General features: G+C 47.3%; 4 protein-coding genes across 7 annotated transcripts in view; 3 read left to right on the top strand and 1 right to left on the bottom strand.

Annotated features, from left to right (window-relative positions):
* Positions 1-5,468, top strand: part of LOC135822802 (basic helix-loop-helix ARNT-like protein 1) — a 21,860-nt gene extending 16,392 nt beyond the window's left edge. For all 3 annotated transcript variants that reach the window (XM_065335630.1, XM_065335632.1, XM_065335631.1), the window contains 3 exons: positions 338-444; positions 1,812-1,962; positions 4,786-5,468. In XM_065335630.1, coding sequence (XP_065191702.1) covers positions 338-444; positions 1,812-1,962; positions 4,786-5,428 — 901 coding nt within the window. In that variant the 3' untranslated portion in view covers positions 5,429-5,468. The remainder of the gene's footprint in view (positions 1-337; positions 445-1,811; positions 1,963-4,785) is intronic.
* LOC135822808 (lathosterol oxidase-like) lies at positions 1,960-4,118 on the bottom strand. The gene has a single exon (XM_065335640.1). The coding sequence runs from the start codon at positions 4,055-4,057 to the stop codon at positions 2,825-2,827; it is 1,233 nt and encodes a 410-aa protein (XP_065191712.1). The 5' UTR covers positions 4,058-4,118; the 3' UTR covers positions 1,960-2,824.
* Positions 5,469-7,053: 1,585 nt separating the features above from the next.
* On the top strand, positions 7,054-13,821 carry LOC135822803 (transcription factor SPT20 homolog). Of its 2 annotated transcripts, none has more exons than XM_065335633.1 (5): positions 7,054-7,204; positions 7,374-7,939; positions 8,915-9,058; positions 10,234-11,415; positions 12,597-13,821. In XM_065335633.1, the coding sequence occupies exons 1-4, from the start codon at positions 7,065-7,067 to the stop codon at positions 11,406-11,408; spliced, it is 2,025 nt and encodes a 674-aa protein (XP_065191705.1). In that variant the 5' UTR covers positions 7,054-7,064; the 3' UTR covers positions 11,409-11,415; positions 12,597-13,821. The 2 variants fall into 2 exon arrangements, with proteins under 2 accessions (XP_065191705.1, XP_065191706.1); XM_065335634.1 differs by having other exon boundaries at positions 12,592-13,821.
* Positions 13,822-16,352: 2,531 nt separating this feature from the next.
* The window catches only part of LOC135822804 (serine/arginine repetitive matrix protein 1-like), a 10,940-nt gene continuing 7,292 nt past the window's right edge, over positions 16,353-20,000 (top strand). The window contains exons 1-3 of the mRNA XM_065335636.1: positions 16,353-17,228; positions 18,117-18,267; positions 19,187-19,390. Of these exons, the coding sequence (XP_065191708.1) occupies positions 17,185-17,228; positions 18,117-18,267; positions 19,187-19,390 (399 nt within the window). The 5' untranslated portion in view covers positions 16,353-17,184. The remainder of the gene's footprint in view (positions 17,229-18,116; positions 18,268-19,186; positions 19,391-20,000) is intronic.

Here is a 20,000-nt window from a genome sequence, read left to right as displayed (position 1 = left end):
TCCAGCGTAACCTTTTGAACCATGTCACGAGATGTGAAGTTCTGCCGTTGCAGCACAGCATAGAGGTTGTGCAGGCAGTTGCACACTCTTGTGGGTTATGTACTCTTGTGCGTACTCCGTGCAGTGTACCATGCTTGTTGGTACAAACGAAGTGTTCACGCAAACGAGGCCAGTTTCTGGTGTGTTAGCTAACCAGTACCTGATGATATAGTTTCAGCACTAGTGTGCAGAGCTATGGTATCTTCAGGAAAAAGCTGCTGACACTTTGAACATCCTGTGCTGTGTGTGTTTGTGTGTGTCGTGTATGTGTGTGTTTATTTTTCATCCAACTGCTCAGAGTACGGGACCTGCTTGGCTATGGCCCAGAAGACTTACATGGAAAATCTGGCTACGATCTCTTCCACCGCGATGATCTGGCGGACCTGATGACTTTCCATCGGCAAGGTGAGTGATCATGCCTTCCTCGCCATACTGTGACTGGGCTGTCTCTCATCTCTTGAAACCATGACGTCCTTCGCCATACCCTCACACATTCATGAACACACCACTTCTTCTGCAAATTTTCCCCCTCGCGATTTGCAGCGAAATAAGCGCAATATCTACAGCATTAGAGATTTACCATAAACTAACGCAATGAACGCAATGCACACCGGCAACAGCAGCATAATAAAGCAACCATATATCCGTGTCTCAAAATGCGAAGACTCCAATGTAGCCATCTACTATATCCATACATCTTCACAACACTCTCCAAACGGTCTCTGGGCTACATCAATCACTAAAAGAAAAAGAGATATTAAAATTATTCGAATTTTCGGGCAAGGCCCATCTTCAGGAATGTAGTATCTCCCCCCCCCCCCCTTACACCTTTTTGGCCAAAATGTTCGTATCGTATTTGTCACTTACATAATCTTTGTTTTGTCTGCAGCAGTAACTACATTCCTGAAGATGGGCCTTGCCCGAAAATTCGAATAATTGTAATATCTTCCAAGTTTGAAGGTTGTTGGTTTGCGCCTTGGAGAAGTGTTGGAGCTAGGTGTCAGGTCGCCGAATGTATCAGTACTCCTTGTCAGTTTTGTGCCATTTTGTCGCACTTGCTGACTGTATAAGATCTGGTTACGTTGGTGGACAGTTTGTCATAACTCGTCACATTTTGTCCTTTTCCTTTCTTCATCATAACTATAATGGCTCACCATCCGAGTTCAATTTTAATATCTCTTTTTCTTTTAGTGTTGGAGCTAGGTGTCAGGTCGCCGAATGTCTCAGTACTCCTAGGCAGGCAGGCATAGTGGGATGGTCTAAGACCATGATTGAGCAACAGAGGGTACCAGGTTCAAGTCCTGCTTGGAAGCGGAAGGATTTTTTCCAGCCGTGCTGCGACCCACAGTAAATTGGGAACTCGTGGCCTGGCACGAGGAAAACATGGATGCAGTGAATGGGATTTTCGGTCTTTGACCACATGCTGGTGAGGTGATCTACTCACCTCCCACCGCTTTAGGAGCTGCATCTGCGCCTTGATCCTTGAAGGGTGGTGGCGTTCCTACGGATGCGGAAAACTCGGCCTCTATATAGAGAAACCGAGTCTCCCGCGAACCGTGAATTTTTTTCTTTTTTCTTTTCTTTTAGTGATTGGTGTAGCCCAGAGATCGTTTGGAGAGTGTTATGAAGATATATCTGTGTGTCCAAAATACTTCTTCTCATCAGTAATGTTCAAGTCCTGGTTGCGACACTTGATCTTTCTTTAGACATCTTCCCTTTTCATTTCCTTAAGCGTGCGTATTTTTGTGTCTTCTCCATACTAATACGCTCAGTGTTGGGTACCCGGAAAGAAGGACTGACGCCAATTTTCCGGATGAAATCAAGATCGGGTGAATGGCTCGCCTTCCAGGCACGCACATGCCCGATAGAGAACCCGGTGTCCAAGAACTTGGAGTACCTTATAGTTCGAAACTTCCTACTGGAGTAAGTGATTACTGTCATATAATATGTATGTGTGCGTTTGCATGTGCATCGAATTACTAATAACTATTTGTACAGCGACAGCTTGTGCCCGATACAATTTTGGTGATATATCGTATGCCTCAGTACAACCAGCAATGGTTGTGAATTGTTGACAGATGCATTAACCCTCTCATCACCATGTGGTGAGAGCTACTGTGATTATAATTTCCTTGACTGATAACAGTGACTTGAAATGATCATTATTGCCGAAAACATAGTAAATCATACACCATAATTATGTGGTCAGTTCATTCTTTTCTTCCCCTTCACATGCGACCTTCTTGTAGTATGGCTTGGCCCAAATTCTCCAGGCCATCATCGGTTAACACACAACGACGTCACATTCTGTAGCAGTTTTTGCCTGTTCTATCATCCACTATCTGCCTTCAAGCCTCAGTGGTATGCACTGACTCGTCAAAAGGAGGGGGGGGGGGGGGGAGTTGAGCATCCCACAACCGTAGGCAGTGCACACGCCTGAGCTGAGCTGTAGTAGGAGAGAGTGTGGTCACTAGATATGCTGTGCAGTGGAGTTTGTCGTTGCTAATGCTTGTCTTCGTGTTGGCAATGTACATGCCCACTAGTGTCCACCCAATATGATTTGAAGTTCACGTGCCGTGGCTAGGTGGATCCCGATCAGACCGTGACAGGTCGTGTAGTACATGTGCAACTAACACAATGTTATGTAGACCAATAGCGGTGGTGTGCTGGAGGACATGTGTCCCGATACTGCTCTTATTGATAATGAGCAGATGACGATAGGCTCAGTGCGCACACACACACACGTAGTTGACGGCAGTAGACGGCACTGGCGGAAGTGAGTTTGCTACGGCATCTCCATGCTCGCGCTCTCCATTATTATGGCCGGGATCTCGATGTTGTGCAGGCGCCGGTACCGTCCTCTCAGCCGCTCCATCCTGTCAGAGGCAAACTCTCGTTGCAAGCGTGACCCTATAGAATTCTTCTTGGAGTCTTCCCGGCGATCTAGTTTTTCCCTCTCGTGGTCCGTCTGCCGCTGAGAAATTTTCCTCTCATAGTCCTGTTGTCGGGCGGACATTTTCTTTCCGTGCGACCCTATCGAATCCTTCTTGGAGTCCTCCAGGCGATCTAGTTTTTCCTTCTCGTGATCCATCTGCCGCTGTGCCATTTGCCTCTCATAGTCCTGTTGTCGGGCGGACATTTTCTTTTCGTGTTCTTGTCGCAAGGTCTCGTAATAGTCTTTGAACTCGCCGCCTGATTTACGTCGGATACACAGTTCGCTGGTAGGTGGGCTGCTCGTGATGACGCGGCTTATTCCACTGGACGATCCCAGATAGGTGCCGCCGATATGATCCCAGAGTGTGAAATACTGACCATAGTTGTAGTTAGTGAGGCGATGGTGAATGTCATGGTGTTGCGAGTCCATGACGTGGTGATGCAGGTATTGCGGAACATTGTACCCACCGCTGTGGATAGCAATCGTCCAAACGTTGATCATCGAAAACATTATCAGGTACAGGATCTTGTTGAGTGGGACCAGGAAAACGAAGATATGGTATGGACTGCTCAACAGCACACTGTCGATGGCCGTTGTCGCTTGCCCGGAAAACGGTGTGGGCACTTTCCACACGTGATGGGGCTTGTGAAAGTGTGCGTAGAGTCTGGGAGTGTGCAGAAGCCGGTGGAGAAAGTAGATAGCCATATCGGTGAAGAAGACGTAGGTAGCTGCTTCGACTAGCGTCCACAGCCTCCAGAAGTGTCCATCGTGCAGTCGGCTGTACCCGCGCACCTCCACAAGGAATAGTATTGATGTTGCAAACACTATGAACGGCATCGTTGACAGTGTCCGCCGGATCTCGGAAACTATCTGCCTTGGCTTGAAGAGCGGATGTAGTGAGGAACACCGGTTGTACAGGAGCACATAACACACAGCTGCCACACTGAAATACATTACAAACGCGAACAGCAACGTCAATGTAAACAGAGTCAACAGCTGTCGCGGCCAATAGTCTTCAGTCCATGAAGTCGGATAGACCTGTTCAGTCAACCTTGGGTCAACAACAGCCAATAGGTAGTCCATTTGCAGTCCATTAGATGTGAGTGTTGTCGACACAGCGAAGAGTCGTTCTACGAGCCATGAGTTCCTGAGCCTAACTAAACTAACTAGAAAAACCCAGCCAGTATGTTTTGTTTGCCTTTTCGCGTCTTGGTGCACGTAGCGCCAGTGTGAAGTGTGGCTATCTTGCCTTGCCTAGCACTGCAGTGGATGCGAGAGTGAGAGAGAGTGAAAGTGAGAGAGAGAGTGAAAGTAGTATTAGTGAGAGTTCTCACTCGTACCTATGATCTATAAGCTTAGCTTGTTTATGCGGGATTTCTGCTCAGTGGTGCTACGCAAATGTAGAATTACACCACGCTGTAGTGTTGTGCGCTATGTCTCCATGTACTATTTGCCCGGTGTGTGACAAACCATGAAGCTATGAAAAGCATCATGTGTTTTAATTCCTGCTACCTGCTGAGCGTTGTGTAAAACTTGCGCTGTTAGCCAGTTGTAGATGTAGAGTAGTAAAGTGTGACATACGTTGGTCCATAGTACTGCTGCAGTGAATAGTCAACAACACGTGTCTGTTGTAGCCGCGAAGTTCCACAGTAATGGAAACCTGTTTGCTAGCATGGTGCACCGAAGGCGAAACAAGGTTCTGTTGTGGCTTTCCGGCGTGAGTTTCTCGCTAAATAGTAAATACGATTTCGCAGCTTACAGCTGATGTTGATGTACATACTCTGTGCATTGTGTTCTACTTTTGTTCGCAGTAATCACTTGCCTGAGGAGGTACTCGTGAACTCTCCCAAGAACTCGCACTTGATTTTGGCCGGCAGCGATAACAAGCAGGCTAAGTCCACAAACTCTAGCAAGAAGAGGGCCCCTGCCACCCAGACTAAACCGAAACGGAAAAGGCGTAAGGCGCCGAACATCACCGAGATCTCCCCAGATGATGCCGAAGAGAATGTTAAGTCGGAGAAGCCATCAGCTGACCCTGTTCTGCCCGCTGCTGGTCTGAAATGCTGCGGCAACGGTTCAACAAGCAACTTGTCCGACGCCAGCAGCGCAGCAACGCAGTTCAGATCACAAGAGCTGGCGAGCACAGTGGCTGCGGTGAGTGGGGCCTACGCCTGTACTCCTGTACTCCTGCACCTTGCTAGGCAGCATATGCATGGGGTAGTGCTTGACTACCACTGTGTTGCGTGCTTGTGTATGCTTATGCGTGGTTGTGAATGGTTACGCATGCTTATGCGTGGTTGTGCATGCGTATACGTGGATGCTGTAAGTCAACAAATATTCGGTGCATATCTGTTTTCGCCAATATTCGGCCTGAGCATTTTGGTCCGAAAATTTATTCCGGTGGAAATTTTGTTTTGCAAGGTACAGTGTGACAGTGTATACAGGCAGCAGTAGTACAGGCTGAAATGTCAATGCTCCCAAAGGTGGTTTAGTCCTGGGAGGCCGAAATTTACTTTCCGAAAATTTGTCGACTTACAGTACGTCATGGAATATCTGGGCATGCATAATTGCATGGGTATGCATGATTCTGCATGGTATGCATGATTCTGCATGATATGCATTAGTATGTGCATGGTTATGTAAGATTATGCATAGTGCATGAACATACGATGCAGAAAGCATACTCACGCATCAGGCGCTCGTGTATCTAGCACTCGTCTGTCCTATCGTCAGCTACAGTACTTGGGGATTGCGAAGAACTGGGGATCAGCCTCCTAGTCTAGACCGCTCATATTGTCATGTATTACAGTCTGTGCACAAATGAATCAACACAACACTGCATACATGGGCATGCTGTGCTTGGTGAAATCCCAGCCTCTTAAATCCCAGCCTCTTCATACTGTGGCACTTGACAGTACACGTACTGTATCTAGCAACTTTTTCACCCTGAACCACCGGAGACAAGAGACGTTTTGCTGTATCTAAATATTCATGCACTGGACCAGGACTGCTCATTACTGAAGTCTCTTGCCTGCCTGGCTACTCGTATCACTTAGCTTTGGTAGGTGTTTTGAGTACACGGTATTGACATAGTATGCCATCTTGTGTTGTGTGAGAACACTGCCAGGCGTAATCATTTGGCAATATTATTGTCAGGGCGTGTGTGCACTGTTAAAGGACGGTGTTGTATCAGTGCTCCTATATGTCTCTAGTCACCAGGGCTTAGCTAATATCTGTTTCAAGTGCCCGAGCTACCAGCCTTACACGTTGCTAGTCTGAAATAGATAGCTGGCTGCAGGATGGCACAATGAATTTTTTTCATTTTGTTAGGTACCTCCTCCCTTACGTTCTACAACCTTATCCAAGCTGGCCTGCATGCACTCTCGTACTCATCTTCTGTCTCCTTTTGTTCCCTTTTTCGTACTCAACAATTTAGACTTTATTTGAAGGATTCTGCAAAACTAAATGGTTATTTATCATGCATCATCCAGTGGAATTTGTGCTCAGTTGATTTTTCGAAGGTCAATCCAAGGAAATTGAATAATCGTTCCATATTAGTTAAGCTCTAATGCTAATTGAAACCTTTTTGGTTGTTTGTTATGTACCACCCATTGGTCAACATCATCAAGTCATTATTGTTATTGGAAAAAGCCTTGGAGGAAGACCAGACTAAAATATGAACAAGAAGCTCTTGTGCGCATGCGCAATACATAGAGAGAGAGAGAGAGAGAGAGAGAGAGAGAGAGAGAGAGAGAGAGAGAGAGAGAGAGAGAGAGAGAGAGAGAGAGAGAGAGAGAGAGAGAGAGAGAGAGAGAGAGAGAGAGAGAGAGAGAGAGAGAGAGAGAGAGAGAGAGAGAGAGAGAGAGAGAGAGAGAGAGAGAGAGAGAGAGAGAGAGAGAGAGAGAGAGAGAGAGAGAGAGAGGAGAGAGAGAGAGAGAGAGAGAGAGAGAGGAGAGAGGGAGAGAGGGAGAGAGGGAGAGAGGAGAGAGGGAGAGAGGGAGAGAGGGAGGGAGGGGAGAGAGGGAGAGGGAGAGAGAGGGAGAGAGGGAGAGAGGAGAAAAAGAGAAGACACCACCTGCCCCAGTCACCAATGCCACCGTCTGTTGGAGTGTCAACGGTTTCTCCCATGTCACGGCACGACACTGAAGCTGGAATGTCGCCTGAACCTTCGCTACGCTCCGATTGTTCGCCACTCGTGCTGAGGGCTCCCAGCCTTCTCTCCGTGAAGCCGTGAGTAGCAGCCAGTTGGTTGTCTTGGCCAAAGGTTTTATGATCTACAGCGTGTGTTCTCCAGTTGTAGCTTTTTTTGTGAATAATTCCTTGTTTCACTCTCCTTGGAATTGCTTTCCCACACTTATATTTGTGTGTTTCTTGCATGTCTACTAATGTCTAATTCCAGATCAGCTAGCCCTGCAAGTAATTTAACAGACTCACCAGTTGTGGTGAAGTCTGAGTTTCCTGATGACCAGGGGAAGGGTTCCAGCTTGTTTCCAACTCCAGCGGAGATGAATGGCCCCACATTGTCGTCAATGCCATCCTCGTCATCGGGCTACAGCACCTTTCTGGCCAGCAGTCAAGAAGGATCTAACAGTTCTTCTCACCAGCAACCCAGTCTTCGCAGTCTGCTTACTTCACAGCAACAGCAGCAACTGCAGCACCAGCTTCCGCAACAGCAGCAACTGCAACACCAGCTACCGCAACAGCAGCAAGTTGAATCGCAAGCTCGGATACTCCAGGACCAAATGCTGCAGTTGCAACAGCGTGAGCTGCAGCAGCAGCAGGAGCAGGAACTTCAGCGAGCAATGCAGCAGCAGCAGCAGCGACAGCACCAAATAGAAAAGCTGCAGTATAGCAATGGGGTTGGCGTCACGGACGAAGACTTGAAGCAGCTACAGTCACAACTTGGCCTGGGGACTGCTACTGCTCAATGCAGTGGGTTGCACCCGTCTCTACAACAACCAGAAGGTATTAACTTCAATGTGGTTGTGTTTGTGTGTGTGTGTGTGTGTGTTTTTGTTTCTTCTTTTTTTTGGGGGGGGGGGGGGTATATGAAAAACCCTACAACAAAAACTAGGGCTGAAACGAATATCCTGAATATTCGAACACTCGTTCGTTTAGCTTCGCAGAAGGAACATTCGTGAGGTGACAACAATATTCAAACTGAAATTTTTCTTGTTCCCGATATGGAATGATCCTGTTAGTAGAGTGGCTTAGACCATGGTGTTATTGGTGCTGCTACTCTCACAGCCAACACTGCTGCTTTTGCTGCTGGTGTTGCTGCTGCTTCTGCTGGTATTGCTACTGCTGCCGTCATTGCTGTTGCTCTCATTGCTTTTGCTGCTGTTATTGCTGTTGCTGCTGGTGCTGCTGCTGCTGCTGCTGCTGCTTTTGCTGCTGGTGGTGCTGCTGGTATTGCTACTGCTGCCTCTGCCACTGCTGCTGCCGTCATTGCTGCTGCTGCTGTCATTGCTGCTGCTGCTGTCATTGCTGTTGCTGCTGTCATTGCTGTTGCTCTCATTGCTGTTGCTCTCATTGCTGCTGCTCTCATTGCTGCTGCTGTCATTGCTGCTGCTGCTGTTGATGCTGCTTGTGCTGCTACTGCTGCTGTTGTTGTTTTTTTTCTGCTGCTGCTGCTGCTGCCGTTGGCGATGCGGTTGATGCTGTCACCGCCAACACTGCTGATGCTGTTTCTGATGCTGCCGTTGGTGATTCCGCTGCTGATGATCTTGCTCTTGCTGCCCTTGCTGCTGGTTGGTGCATTCACTATCTCTAAATTATGAATTTTGAATTGGCTGCCTGAAGCATCTGTAGATTAAAGAAGATGGCTGGATATCTGGCCAATGGCATGTTGTGATGTAAACGCAATAGCTTCCTGTTTTAATATGCTCGTATGTGAGCAGCTAACAACGTGCCTCTGTTTCGATCATATCTTTTATCCAGCTTTGGGCAATGTGTCTCTACCGTTGGACTTTGGTGTGAGCTCTGCATCGGCACCCACATCGCATGGTGTTCCGTCTAGCGCTGGACAGACTTCAGTGACATCAGATCACATGACCGGACCTAATGAACAACAGCTGGCATCAGGTGAGCTATGAACAATGTATTCTGTATGTCATGTGACAAGCCGTCATGGCAACCACGCGGAGCTGTCATGACAACCACGCTGAGCTTGTTGGTTCAATTCTGTGTGTTGAATTTTGTTGATTTGATTAATTTGGACAAGTATGGTACCGTTTTTTTCTCTAATAAAAGCCCAGTGCTCTTATTATTTCAGTGATGGCTGTAGACGCGCTACTTTTAGAGATTGTGCTATTATTGGAGAATGTGCTTTTAATTGTTTGATGCTCCAGTATCAAGCCAACTCCAGTATCAAGCCAACTCCAGTATCAAGCCAACTCCAGTTTATATAGGCATAAATGGACCATATCAAGACTTATTTTCTCAACCCTAAACTCAGGAAAGGTGTCATAACTGATGTTTCACAATAACATGGACACCGAGAAGGAAGTAGTTGACCGAAAACCTCCTTACAAATATGTGCATGGCATAGTGCACTGCTGTTATATATTATGCAGTCAACTCAGTCTGCGGACAGAACTGTTCCGTCCTTTGTGGACTCATCAGCGCAGCACAGTTAATATAATTTGTTGCATACTCCAATTGTGGCCTGTGCTACTATCAGAGGCTGTGCTCTTATCATTTCCAACAACCCTCACCCCCGGTCGTTACTGCCGCAGACTGGGCTAGTAGTAGGTCTGGCTGTAGTATTGGAGACCTGAGCTGCCTGGGCTTTCTGGGCTTTCTGGGCTTTCTGGGCTTTCTGGGCTTTCTGGGCTTTCTGAGCTTTTATTAGAGAAGATATAGTAAATGCTTTCTTTTCAATTGGTTTTGCATGTACGGAGTGATCAGTGGAGCATTTAGCCAGGTGCAGCACAATAAGTCAATAACTTAGACGAAGAGGGCTCGAGTCTCTCAAGTGGAGCATAGGGGTGTTGAGATGCTCAGTGGCATAATTGTTTGTATGCTACTGAGTATGCTGTTCCGGGAAGACGGTTGCTTCAGCCTCATGCCATGCCGTGGGTGCTAACAGTATCTGCTCACGTTATAATGATATGCACGTCAAGTCGGTGGGAAAGTGCGAGCTCCAGTGTGTGAAACAGATGCTTTCCTGTGTGTTGACCGCCACCATCTAAGAAAAAGGCCTGTTGTTTTCGTCTCTGTTTGTTGCTCTTGTGCGGTGGTGTGGTGTGCTGTAACAGAACTGTATTCCTTACTCGACCCAGCCAATGTGGCCAATATCATGGAGAGGTCGCGCAATGCTGAAGCTGTTCTCAATACATCTATGCAGGCTGACGCCCAGCCAACATCACGCCAGCTGCTAGGTGGTAACTCGCGGACAGGAGAGATGGATATGTACATAAGACAGCAGCTGGCGGCACAGAGGCAGCAGCTGCAGTCCGAATACTTGCAGCCAGGTGTGAACTCACAAAGTCACGCTCATCTCCGTCAACCCGAGAGAATAAGCCAGGACCACCGAACGGAGCAACTCGAACGGGCAGAACAACTTCTACAGCTACTCCAGTCACCTTCTAGCGAGCACCAAGTCCATTCGCACTCCGCTGAACAACGACAACAACAACAACAACAACAACAACAACAACAACAAGAACAACAACAACAACACCAACAGCAGCAGCAGCAGCAGCAGCAGCAACAGCAGCAGCAGCAGCAACAGCAGCAGCAGCAATGGGAACAACAGCAGTACAATTTGTTGCTAAGTTCCGTTGGAGCAAGTGGTCACGCTTTTCCATCTCCGACTGCAACTGCAGCAGGCGCACGACCAGACGCGTATCTGGCTTCGGCGTTCAATAATCATCTAGCGACGAGGCACAGAGGTGGCTTTGCCGCCGCTTTACCTCGTGCTGGGACTGGTCAAGACCTGGGTGTGGGCATGGCGGGATTGCAGACGGACATTGCATCAACCCCTTTCCAGCATCACGGGCATGTTCATGAAGCTCCTCTTGGACTGAGCGACATTGAAGTTGAGCGGCTGGGTGCAGAGGCACTGCAAGGACATGAGACGTGGAGCAGCACTGCTCCTAACACTGGCATGCTACACATCGCCAATCCGGGACAACCTAGCCTCTCTGACCTTGGCATGATGCAGCAGCAGCAGCAACACACTACTAATCCAATAGTGCATGCAGGTCAACAAGTTCATGATAATCAACTACTGCCACAACATCTGCAACTTGGTCAAATAGCACATAATGCTGCGCTTGCAAATCCTGTGTATGATCCGCAGTTACTGCACTCAACAAACAACATACAGTATGAGTCACTCCAGCAGCAGCTAGCGGCTACCAGTCCCAGCGGCCAGGGCTTGGGAGCAAGTAAGGCTGCAATGTTCCAGTCTCCCGGCACCAAGACATAGCTCACGGGTGAGTAGACTGTTGAGCGGACAGCACTGTGTGTGTGTGTGTGTCTGTGTGTGTGTGTGTGTTATTCTTAGTGGTGTACACGGATAGTCGGGTACCCATGCTACCCGTGAGGACCTCGGGTAGACGGGTACAGAATAGTCCTCGAAAACCCGAAGTCGCAGATCACATCATGTACAGTGCACGTGTACAAATTCATGTAATACTCTGCATGTCTACCCAGTGTGTAAGGGAAGGGGTGCATTGTGGTGTTACCATGGAAACATTACCCGACCAGGTACCCGTGCTACCCGTGGAAAACTACCCGAACCCGATACCCGAAGAAAATGCTACCCGACTCAGCCCTAGTTGTTTTACTCATCAGTAGGTGCATACATTTATTTCCCGAGTTTAAGCCGGACTTTGACCATTCAAAATTCACCCGAAAAAGGGGTTGCGGCCTATACTCCGATGGTCAAAGTAATGGTGATGAATGGTATAGCTGTCTGTGTTTCGTGGCAAAAAAATGGGGCCTGCGGCTTATAGTACAGTACGGCTTATACAGTCCGACCTCGCATAACCGCACACATCCGTTTTCCAGAAAAAATATATGGATAGGCGAGGGAACCGGATAGTCGAACACACATACTGTAGGTGTGCATGGCATATGCTGTAGATCGGTCACCAATGATTTTCTTCCGGATGGCGAGGGATCCGGATAAACGAGGACCGGATAAACGAGGTCTGACTGTACTCGGTTTAATACGGTAGCTGTGGATCAGAGTAGTGAGTGTTATAGCTTTGCCGATCAGCTCACTTAGTACCTCTGTACCGCTTCCCGACCTTCCATTCTACTCTACAGCCAACCCTGGGAGAGTTCGCTGAATGCTGAATGAAAACCGAGTGATGCGTCAGAGGCTCTGTCCAGAGATGTAGTCCATTCCTGTAGGTCATCATCATCTGTGCTCAAGTCCCACATAGTCACATTAGGCGGGAGAGAAACATTGTTTTCAAGTCATGCATATTATGCTGGTCTTTCTAGAGCGTGGCGGCAGTGCGCGCGAGGTCAATGTTTTGATTTCTCTTTTCTCGACGTACACGTGCGTGTGTGTGTGTGTGTGTGTGTGTGTGTGTGTGTGTGTGTGTGTGTGTGTGTGTGTGTGTGTGCGTGTGTGTCTGTTTGTTCTGTATTCTGCCCAGGACAGTCTAGACAATGATGTTGCGAATTTCCGCCTTGTTCTAGTCGTTTGTCCAGTACCGGACTTCCCCGGTGTTCGTCTAGCTCTGGACTCCCCAAACGTTGGTCCAGCTCTAGACTCCCCGAACGTTGGTCCAGCTCTGGACTCCCCAAACGTTGGTCCAGCTCCGGACTCCCCAAATTTTGATCCAGCTTTGGACTTCCCAAATACTTCGTCTATCTCTGAATGCTCTATCTAATCCTGTCACTAGGTCGTCTAGTGACTTAGAAATGACTGGTCAGTGTAGAAAGTATTTGATTAATTCTTCTTTTCATCGGCTGCCGTAGCCTTTGTCGTCGTCATCGGCGTCGACTTTGTACATTTGGATCATCGTTGTTGATTTGACGTCACTGTCGCAGTCGTCTTCGTTGATGTAATTTTCGTCGTTCTTTCCATTCTAGTTGGAGTTGATTTTTACGGCCAGAGCCGATTGATGCTTGATGAGACACTCTGCTACGCAGAACTGAGTTTCGTTGTACGAGAGTATTTCTTCCTCTATTTTCATTTCTTTGATGTCCATAGTGATATTGGTACTATCTCCGTTCAATGTTTATGGCTGGCTTAGTACGCAGCAGCAGCAGCAGCAGCAGACAGCGCTATCCCCCCCTCTCCCAAGTGATAATCCTTACCCACTAGTACAGAAACTGAGATATTAACCGACCGGAAAGCGAATTTCTCATCACTATCTACCTTATCTCCTGCGCCTACTCGATGATTACCCACTGGGCAAACTATACCATCATCGTGTTGGCTCTAAGATTGAAGACCCGCCGCCATTACTATCTCCCACTCAGTGGATTTGAAGCTGCAAAAAAATATACCTTGCTATCGATCGAGAGCAATATTTCTCCTGCTCTATTCCTGGCGCATGCTCTGCAGTGAGTGCTTGCTTTCAAACAAATCCTTACACTATCTTTCATCTCGGCTTTTTGTCAGTATACTGATGATTACTAACAGCTGCAACTATCGCACTACAGTCAACTATTTTCCTTGCTCCAGCTGTGCAGCTTGAATTCACAATCAATAGGAGTTGGATCCAATTTTCTAGGAAGATCACTGTTCTGCATTTAAATCATCCACGCACCATCGCAGCTGCACCATTTTGTTTTGTATACTGTCTCTCAGCTCATCACTTCACGCTGCCTTCTAATTCTTCATTGACTTTGCACGCAATTGAAAGATTGAAAATCTATCCACCATCACGACTATCTTGGTGAAAAATTAGGCCTCAAACGGTCACGGTTAACTGCTAAGCTAACGGTCGGTTTAACGGCTATAACCTATAAGCCACGGCAATCCTGCGGACTCTTTTTTAACCGTATATTTGACTATACTCATTCAAAAAAATTAATGTACCCTATTCAGTACAACGCACACATGTACATTCTCTTGCATGCTCATTCATACATGTACATACTCTCACACCAAGAGACCAGATATGCTAGATATGACCGAGTTGACAGTCCAGAAATTGCGTACGTGTGCGACAGCCTGCGAAAGTGCATACTTTGCAACGACCTGATACTTGAAAAATTGACTGAAAAGTTACTGCATAACCGTTAATTCTTCGTATAAACCGGTCTGCAACCGGTTAATCGGACTAACCGTTTGAGCCCTATGAAAAATGCTTCCCATGTATGGAAGTGTGCACTGCGTTGGCTCTGTGGCTAGTTGGACACCGGGTGCACCCTCGCTGGCCCCCGTCTCCTCAGTGGAGCTGCTCCGGACACTACAGCCATAATAATATGCATCAGGGGAACGAGCACTTGCAAGCTTGCTCAGTATGGATTGGTGGTGTCATGAGCCGGAGGGATATTGAACCAGGGGCAGGGAGTCTTATACTAGTAAACGGTTTAACCCAGGTTTATACGATTCCCTGATTTGAACAGGGCAATCCCGACCTTTTTTTAATGAATGGCAAGTACAAATAATTGATTAGGCATTTGGTACGAAATCTACAAAATTTAATGTTAAAGAGGAGAGAGGGCCACTCGAGGCGAGAAGTAACAGGCATCGACGAAAGAATGGTGGCTTCAGATGGCATGCAGCGATCTGTGCGCCCGAAGTCAGTGTGCTGGTATGGTTTCGTAACAACTGTTAGAGTGTTGTTTTTCCTCACCAACTATTATTAATTTTTAGTTACTAGTACCGGTATTTCAGAGTCGGCACATTACACGATGTTGTGTTCAATGCAAGTCAGATGTGCAACAGGCTGAAGGAATCTGGGCGCAGAGATTATTATTTTAAAAAAATTTCATTCTGTCATTTCATGCACAACTGCAATGCTAAAAATTGCTACGGTTAGTTCGACTCTCTGTATCATTCTACGTGTGGCCTGTGGTCTTCAGGACTCTGCATGATTACGGTAGTGTAGATTCCTTCATTGTAGTCTATACTGATGTATCAGCTCGAGTCGATCGAATGCTAACACACGTGTGCATGTGGCGAGAGTCGAGTCGGGGATGATCACGTGGCATTTTTGACTGTACGTGACTCAACAATTCTTGGCATCAGCCTTCGTTTACCTGTTTACCCCAGCCTAGGACTCAGCCGGAATGCGGCAGGAGACGTGACCTTCTGACCTCCGATTTCCAAGACTAGTGATCATGGTGATGGATGGCGAGACGTTCGACTGTAGTCATCAACGATATCCATGATAACGCGTGGATCCCCTTTGGCTTTAGCCATTACTTGGTTTAGGACTTAGATTTATACGTCCTGGGATTGTCTGAACGGACGATTTAGGAATAAAAATTTGGTTTCGGAGGCAAAGGGATAATGATACGCCAGACTGCTAGCTCGGTGAGACTGAGAGCGATGCCGCATGACTATTATCCTGTGCGCGTGTCCTGTCCTTGTCAGATCTAGCACTATTCAATAATCCATCATGACTGCAGTGCTAACCGTGGTAGGCCTCGAGTCGTATCCTACAAGGGCCGAGTTCTGGTATGCACGGTTCATGCTGATGACGTTAGTTCATGACAATCCTGTCGTTTTCCAACAGCTGTGATGTCGAAATGTTCAGGTCCTGTCATTGAGCGATCCGCCTCCTAGACGAACGCAGCATACGAATACGGACTACCGGCATAGCGGCGACAGAATGCGGCATGTGCACTGCAGATCTTCAAACTTGCAAATGACTGGTCAGTCCCATGATCAAGCTCAAGGACATGATACTCACAAACTAGTTGTATGGGCTCACACTCACAGATGCTGGAATGACTAAGGTCTAGCATGGCACTCACGCTTGCCACTGTCTCCATTACCAACTGTTTTTCTTCCATTGCAATAAATTCCTGGACTGTGAGTTGTTTGTTTGCCGCAGTGTCTGACGCGCCGAACCGATATTTCATTCTCGAACTGGACGCCTTACAAGGCCAGCCTAGTATGGTTTGTCTGTAGATATCCACCTGTACAGGCTGTAGCACATTCTCGAGTGTGACTGTGTTTACGAATTGCCTTCGACTGGGAATTGTTCGCGTTCGCACTTCGGTGAACCATAGTGTCCATGACGTAGAACCATTCACTAACGAATTACGTGACGATTTTACCGACGTCTTGTCTGTACCATTGCTGCCATGGCCGATATACGACATTTCGACAGACGGTCGTAGCTCGGAAATCGAATGCAACTTCCTAATTTCTTATCAGCACAAAGTACTTCGCTGGACATTTGCAAAGCGAATGATCCTCTCCGTAGCATTGGACCGCACGGATAACCAGGATAACTGGTCCAGCTCCCACCCCATTCCACCCCTTTCCCACGTCTAGCGCGGTGGCACGAACGGAAGATGCAAACTGACGAGAGTGCATAAATATGCCGAACCAGCGACCAAGACAACTCTTTGCCATCACATCTCTCGATTCGCAAATAAATCGAATGTCCATTCCGAGGGTCATTTGCCATTGTCTTGCTTCAGCAATACTACAAGAAGCTTTGATTTCTCATCCAGGAATCCTGACCTGACGTTTGGAGGTTCCATCTCAAGACTGAACACACTACGCCGGCATTGTTTCTCCAACCAGACTGTCGGCGTCCTGGAGGTGTCACGTGTTTTGGAAGGCTGAGATCAGGCCAGGTATCTAAAGACAAGTAAAGACTAAACCGCCGTGTCCGTGTGGCACTGCACTACTACTAGTACTACTGCACAGTGTGCAGGTACTAGGTGAGGTCCAGGTGTGGACTTCTTGCATATATGCACGCTGCCTTTCCCTGTCACCACCACCAGGTGAGAATCGTGATCCAGTTCGCTAGCCGCCAAAGTCTCGAGCGAGGTGTGACAGAGGGACGGTAGCACTTTTCGCCATAGGCAAAGCACGGGTCTACCGACTTGATTCTCAGCGAAACTGCAGTATCCTGCCGAAGAGAGTCGGTGTGAGCAAGCAGTTCAAACATTTTGAGTCAAGCCAATTTCAATTTCCAGAGGAAAAGGCTGCTAGTCTTGTAAGGAGACGCCGCACCAAACAAGGACAGGCTAAGCAGTGGTTTGCAGTCCGAGCTCACGCGGCAATACGCTGACGATAAGCCTTCACAGAGTCTGGACGCAGCTCGGTAATGGCGACCAAGAGAGCTCTTGCGAAGGGTCAAGATTGGAAACGGTAGGCTATCTATGTCCTTTTCTTTTTTCTTCATTCTATGCTCTCCGGATTGTTTGTTGTGAAATAAAACACCTCCATTACGAGCCCAGCCGCACACGGCTGTTAGCCACATTGGTACGGTTATCAGCGCAATGATTGTATGTCGAATATCCGGCTGATGCAGAGTCAGTGAGTCTGCCAGTCAACCACCGTGATGTCAAGTAAAATCCGATCAATCGAGCACAACAGCACCTGTGCTGCGCAGTGAACTGAGCTCTGCTTAGCTTGCAAGGCTGGATTTCACTTTCCACCGCTTTAGTGATGCATGCGCTAAGTCTATGCTGCTCATAAGAATTAGGAATGTGGGCTGCCCGTAAGGCCCTTTCTGTGGGCAATGTGCGCAAACAGAATAATCCTGAGAACAAGACAAAAATTAATGTAGCTCTATGAATGCAGTGGGAAGACCTGAAGAAGGCTGAATGCTGTCTCCATTCTCCACAAGTGAATGATCACACAGTGTCTAGGGGCACGCATAGTATCAGCATGATCAAGTACTTTTGTGTTTGTACTGGGTGCGGTATTGACCAGTGAAGCAGCAGTGTGTAAAGTAATATAGTTCACAGACTCGTGTTCATCATGGTTCATGGTGCCCGGGTACAGGCTCAGTAGGGCCGGCACTATACACGGTGGACGTCGAATCTCATCTGGCCAGTTCCAGCTTTTGCGTATGTATCGATTTGTGCCCGTTTACATGTACTTCAGTATATGCATAATATGTACATATGTGTGTGCCTATGTGTGTGTGTGTGTGTGTGTGTGTGTGTGTGTGTGTGTGTGTGTGTGTGTGTGTGTGTGTGTGTGTGTGTATGTGTGTGTGTGTGTGTGTGTGTCTGCATGTACACTACACAGACAACAGTCCTGCCCTGTGGTACGGAGCAGTGACATAGAGGCTAGAAGCCAGAGCGCTGCCGGTGGTGCACCGCTACTATTGGCAAGGAAGACTGCACAGTCAGCAAGACCTGCTGTGCCAAAGAGAACACCTTTGCCTGCACCACGGACGGTAAGTTGCTGTTCTATTTTAGTTACGAAACGAGCCGAGGTGCTCAATAACAAGGAAGCGAATGAAGGTAAAGGCGGTGACGCCTGTTGGGAATTACCAAGTAAAACAAGAATAAATTCAACTCGGAATTTCGGAATTTCACCATAAAACAAGAATAGAAATAAATTACTTCCTTGTGAAGAAAAGGGAAAGAAACGTTTGATAGAAGGAAGTGTCTACTTGATTGTGTGGATTTGTGTCTTTGCATGCGAAGGTAAAGATTGCGAAACTATTTTCACCGCCTCCAAATTACCGCTAGAAATAAATGAAAATAAAATGAAGATGCCAAGAAGTACGCGGGGAATCAAGCCACATTATCCTCAGCCCCACAATGGTACAGGACTGCTTGTAAACACAGACAGTTCTTTCCGGGCAAAGAAAATTGTATCATCCCTTAGGCAGCAGGCAACCTTTTCCCTGTCGCAAGTTTCTGATGATGTTGCTTCGACCGGCCCTCCTGATCGGGTGTGGGAAAGCTCTTGTCTCAGGCGAGGAGCACGTTTTGAGCAGTGGAATACTCGACTTTCTTATGCCATGCCAGCTGTATCCGACTTCTCTGTGCTTTATCGTAGTTTCTATGATGTGTGAAAGTTTGTTTTCTCTAACTTGGAGTTTCATGCTAAGCATTCCTCAGGCAACTCTTAACGTAATAATGTTGCCTGAGTATCGCATGGCGTGACACTATGGGTTCCTGAACTGAACAAATTGCTCTGACTTCTGTGTTGGCTGACTGTGTGGAAGGAGGATTGTGTTTGATCAATGTGCCTGCTTATGATAATGCAGTGTCTGTATTGTATAACTGTTCGTAGAAGGACTGTATTTGGTATCGATGTGCCTGCATATAGACAATGCAATGTTCATGCTGTGTGACTGTTCGCAGGAGGACTGTGTGTATGTGCGAGAGGATGAGGTGCACAGCCCTACAACTGGTCGTAGACTTCCATTGTCGGGACAACATGATGCGGTGAAGTCAACAACACTTCCATCCAGGGCTACGCCTGCTTCACCCGGTGGCCAACAACCAAGTGCAACAGCCAAGAAAACGCTGAAAGCTGCAGCAGAGGAAGGAAACCATTACTATCGTGTAAGTTGATTTCTTTACCTGTATCTTAATTTCTCGTTGCTTGCATATTTTGATTTGCATGAAAAGAATTAATAGAAATCCGTGTCAGGGAATACGAAGTCTGATTCTAAAACTTGCAATGAAACTCGACGCACAGGCAGTAGTAGTACTTCAGAAGTAGTAGTATTCTTTTATTTTCCATCGGAAGCCTCAACAGTGATGAACACGACTCTTAAGAGGGCCTATAACAGAGTAGAGGGGTGTGGGGTGAGAAAAATATTAACGAGAGAGCTTGGAAGCTCAGGGCCCTACGCTTTGCTTTTTTGCCTTGATGACCAAGACAAAAAAAGCATAGGGATGTTATAAATTCTTTAAAAAATTCCTTTTTTTTAAGACATAACATGGGATTCGAACCCGCACTATCGAGCGCCCTGCATGCATCCCCCGATACACTTCGCATACATACTAATTCTTCCAAGTTGCTTCACGTTATGATCTTGAATTTGAAAGCCCTATTTGAATATGCATTGTGGCCAGCCGTCTTTGATGGTACGGTACGGTACGGGATAGGTACGGGACAGGTACGATCGAGGGTAATACGACACCGTCTACCGCCTTGATGACGGCAAAA

Source organism: Sycon ciliatum, chromosome 8 (assembly GCF_964019385.1).
Source record: "Sycon ciliatum chromosome 8, ocSycCili1.1, whole genome shotgun sequence".
Classification (NCBI taxonomy): domain Eukaryota; kingdom Metazoa; phylum Porifera; class Calcarea; order Leucosolenida; family Sycettidae; genus Sycon; species Sycon ciliatum.
This window is presented reverse-complemented; position numbering and strand designations above follow the sequence as displayed.